We start from the raw sequence: 2836 nt of genomic DNA on the forward strand, positions 1-2836 counted from the left end.
AGTGCTGCACTGCTCTAAACCGACGAAGACAACAACTACCACACTACATCTAAATAACATTAAGCTTAAAGCTGCTCTAACCCTAACTCCGGACAACTGCAGAACAAACCGATTACTCTATAGTTCAATGCACACCGGCCTAACAAAGTCAGACTAATACCCTCTACGCAACATCCTCCTAGTGCCCTGCGCGCAGGACTCACAGCGGTAAGAAAGAGAGAACAGTAAGAGACAGTAAGAGACAGTGCTGCACCGCCTCAGACTGACAAAGACAACGACTACCACACCGCATCTAAATAACATTAAGCTCAAAGCTGCTCTAACCCTAACTCCAAACAACTGCAGAACAAACTAATTACTCTATAGTTCGATACATACTAGCTCAACAAAGCTAAACTAATATCCCTCCACGCAGCATCCTCTCAATGCCCTACGCGCAGGGCCCGTAGCAGGCAGAGGACAGTAAGAGACAGTACTGCACCGTCTTAGAAAATCTTAACAGTTACCAGACTACAGCAAGCAACCTATTTAGCATAATTAAGTTCTGCTAGACTAAAGCATGCCCGCTATGCAGAGCAGCTCTTAAGTTAAAACATTATTATTGCTTAACTTCACACTCACTCTCACTTATTATCCCACCTGCATCTAGCATATTTGCCCAGTGCATATAAACGCAACGCAACTAACAACCTTTTCAGCTATATAACAACATTATATTTTCTGCAAGCCCCGCGCATTAAAGCCTAAGCTCTTTACACATCACGCTGCAATTCCTTTTTATCATTATTTTGTCTACTAACACGTTTTACTACATCGCTACTGTTACAGCAACGCGCTTCTTAAATCCACAACGCGCTTCTTACGTTAATAACGCGCTTCCTACATTAACAACCTGCAACTGCGCTTAAACTCTCTATAGTCAGTAAGCGCACCCTCCTAAGCAACATCTATATATTAACACGCACTTTCAGCAATAGTCTAACGATTACACACAGTCGCTAACCGTCTTCTACTCCAGGCGCAAAGCTATTATAGCTAGACGTAACAGCGACGATAACAGCGACATAGAATAGGCGCCGCTAAAGCAACTAGAGTAGTATAAGAGCAAGGCTAATACGACAAGCTCCAACAGCATGTCACAAACGAATATAAGAGAAGGATATAGGATCACAACCTTAGAGGTTGTTAAACTTATAGAGGACCTTACAAGCTATATCAAGAAAAAGGACCTACTCAAGAAGATCTAATCAGAAAAGAGCTAATCGCAGCTTCTAAAGAGCTTGCGTTCACCAACGTCAAAAGACTAGCTTGCGGTAGCCAAATATACACAGCTACAAAATGCGCAAATACCTAAAGTCTTCTACAAGGCTGCAGCCAGAACTATCTAGACGATAATGCTAGCCAAGGTGCGTCAGTACAGCGCTAAAGTTAAGACAGAGAACCTAAGCAACACGCTAACGCTAACACTATCTAAGACGGCGCAGCAACAGTCTTCGTCCGTCATATCTAACAGGTCTACAGCGTTAATAACTAACAAGTTCAGCGTTGCATCACTCACTAAGCCGGCTATCTTAAATAACGCTAATATTGCCTTAGTAGACGCTGTGCATTACTCTATCGTTAAACAATTCCCCATATTCAGGCTAATAACGAAGGAAAGCTAGCAGAAATTAGAGAAGAACTACTTTAAGGTTAGAGCCCAGCACCTTAAGTACGATGCCCTCATCCAGCATTTATCATTGCCTAAGTACTCCGATTAGTACTAAGCAGGCATCTCTCAGGTTATAGATGCGTTAACGATGACGCTTATTAAGGACGACGACGACTTGCTAGGCACTGTTAACTCTCATATTAAGTCAAGGAGGCTTAGAGCAGTAATGCTATTATACCAGACAATGAAACTGCCAGGCGATTCTAATAAAGGTATAGCATAAACCCTCAAAACTGAAATATACACCACTAATATCTATATGCAGTAACATTCTAACCTAACGAACTACTAGAACAGCTCTTACCACCAGAACAGCCCTTACTACCTAAGAAGAGAGGCTAACATTTCAAACTTATACTAGACAGACCTCCTCTTAAGCGCCGTAAGACTAAGGCAGCAGACAGCAGACATGCAAAAGCAAGCAGAGAAAGAACTAAAAAAGACAAAGATTTAGAGGACTCTAATACTAGCAGCGACGTCCCGCGCTCACGCAGGAGAGACAGAGCAGCAGCCCGCGCTCGATTAGCTAAAAGAAAGCAGTTAGGAAAGAAAGCGCAGCTTAAGAAGACTAGAGACGAAGAGAAGCTAGCTAAGGCTAAAAAAGAGAAAGAGGAGAAAGAAGCTCAGAAGCGCGAGACTCAGCTAGATAGCCCGCTAGACAGCGACGACTACCGCTCAGACAGCAGCTCAGACATTAACCCTAAGGATAACTCAGAGGACGAGGAGGCAACGACAGCAAAGGACCTTGCTAGAGAACAAAAGGAAAGGCTTAAAGCCTTATTAAACGCTAAGTAAGTCTACCGTAGAAGACAGTCAACTACTATTTACCCTACTAATAAATAAACTAGAACGAGAGACAGTCTCTCTGCAAGAGTAGAGACAGCAATAGAACACTGCACTCTAGAAGAGTAGACTTCAGCCGCAGTATTCTTTAGCGTTTCAATTAATAACCTCTAGAACAAGCGCACAATAAAGCTACCGGCATGTTAGAGGGTTAGTTGCAACTTCACCCTATACTAGCTCACAGACGCATACATCCTCTACTTCAAAGAGTTATCATCTAACAATAGCAGGATCTTTGCCAACGCCATAGGCATAGGCAAAACGCGAGCGATAGTGCTCGCT

General features: G+C 43.0%; 1 protein-coding gene across 1 annotated transcript; it reads left to right on the top strand.

Moving 5' to 3' along the window:
* Positions 1 to 1799: 1799 nt before the first annotated feature.
* SNOG_06120 (hypothetical protein) lies at positions 1800 to 2623 on the top strand (the record flags this gene model as incomplete). The annotated part of the gene is made up of 3 exons (XM_001796452.1): positions 1800 to 1838; positions 2270 to 2502; positions 2572 to 2623. The coding sequence occupies 3 exons, from the start codon at positions 1800 to 1802 to the stop codon at positions 2621 to 2623; spliced, it is 324 nt and encodes a 107-aa protein (XP_001796504.1).
* Between the last annotated feature and the right edge of the window lie 213 nt (positions 2624 to 2836).

The sequence above is a fragment of the Parastagonospora nodorum genome (assembly GCF_000146915.1).
Source record: "Parastagonospora nodorum SN15 chromosome Unknown scaffold_9, whole genome shotgun sequence".
NCBI lineage: Eukaryota > Fungi > Ascomycota > Dothideomycetes > Pleosporales > Phaeosphaeriaceae > Parastagonospora > Parastagonospora nodorum.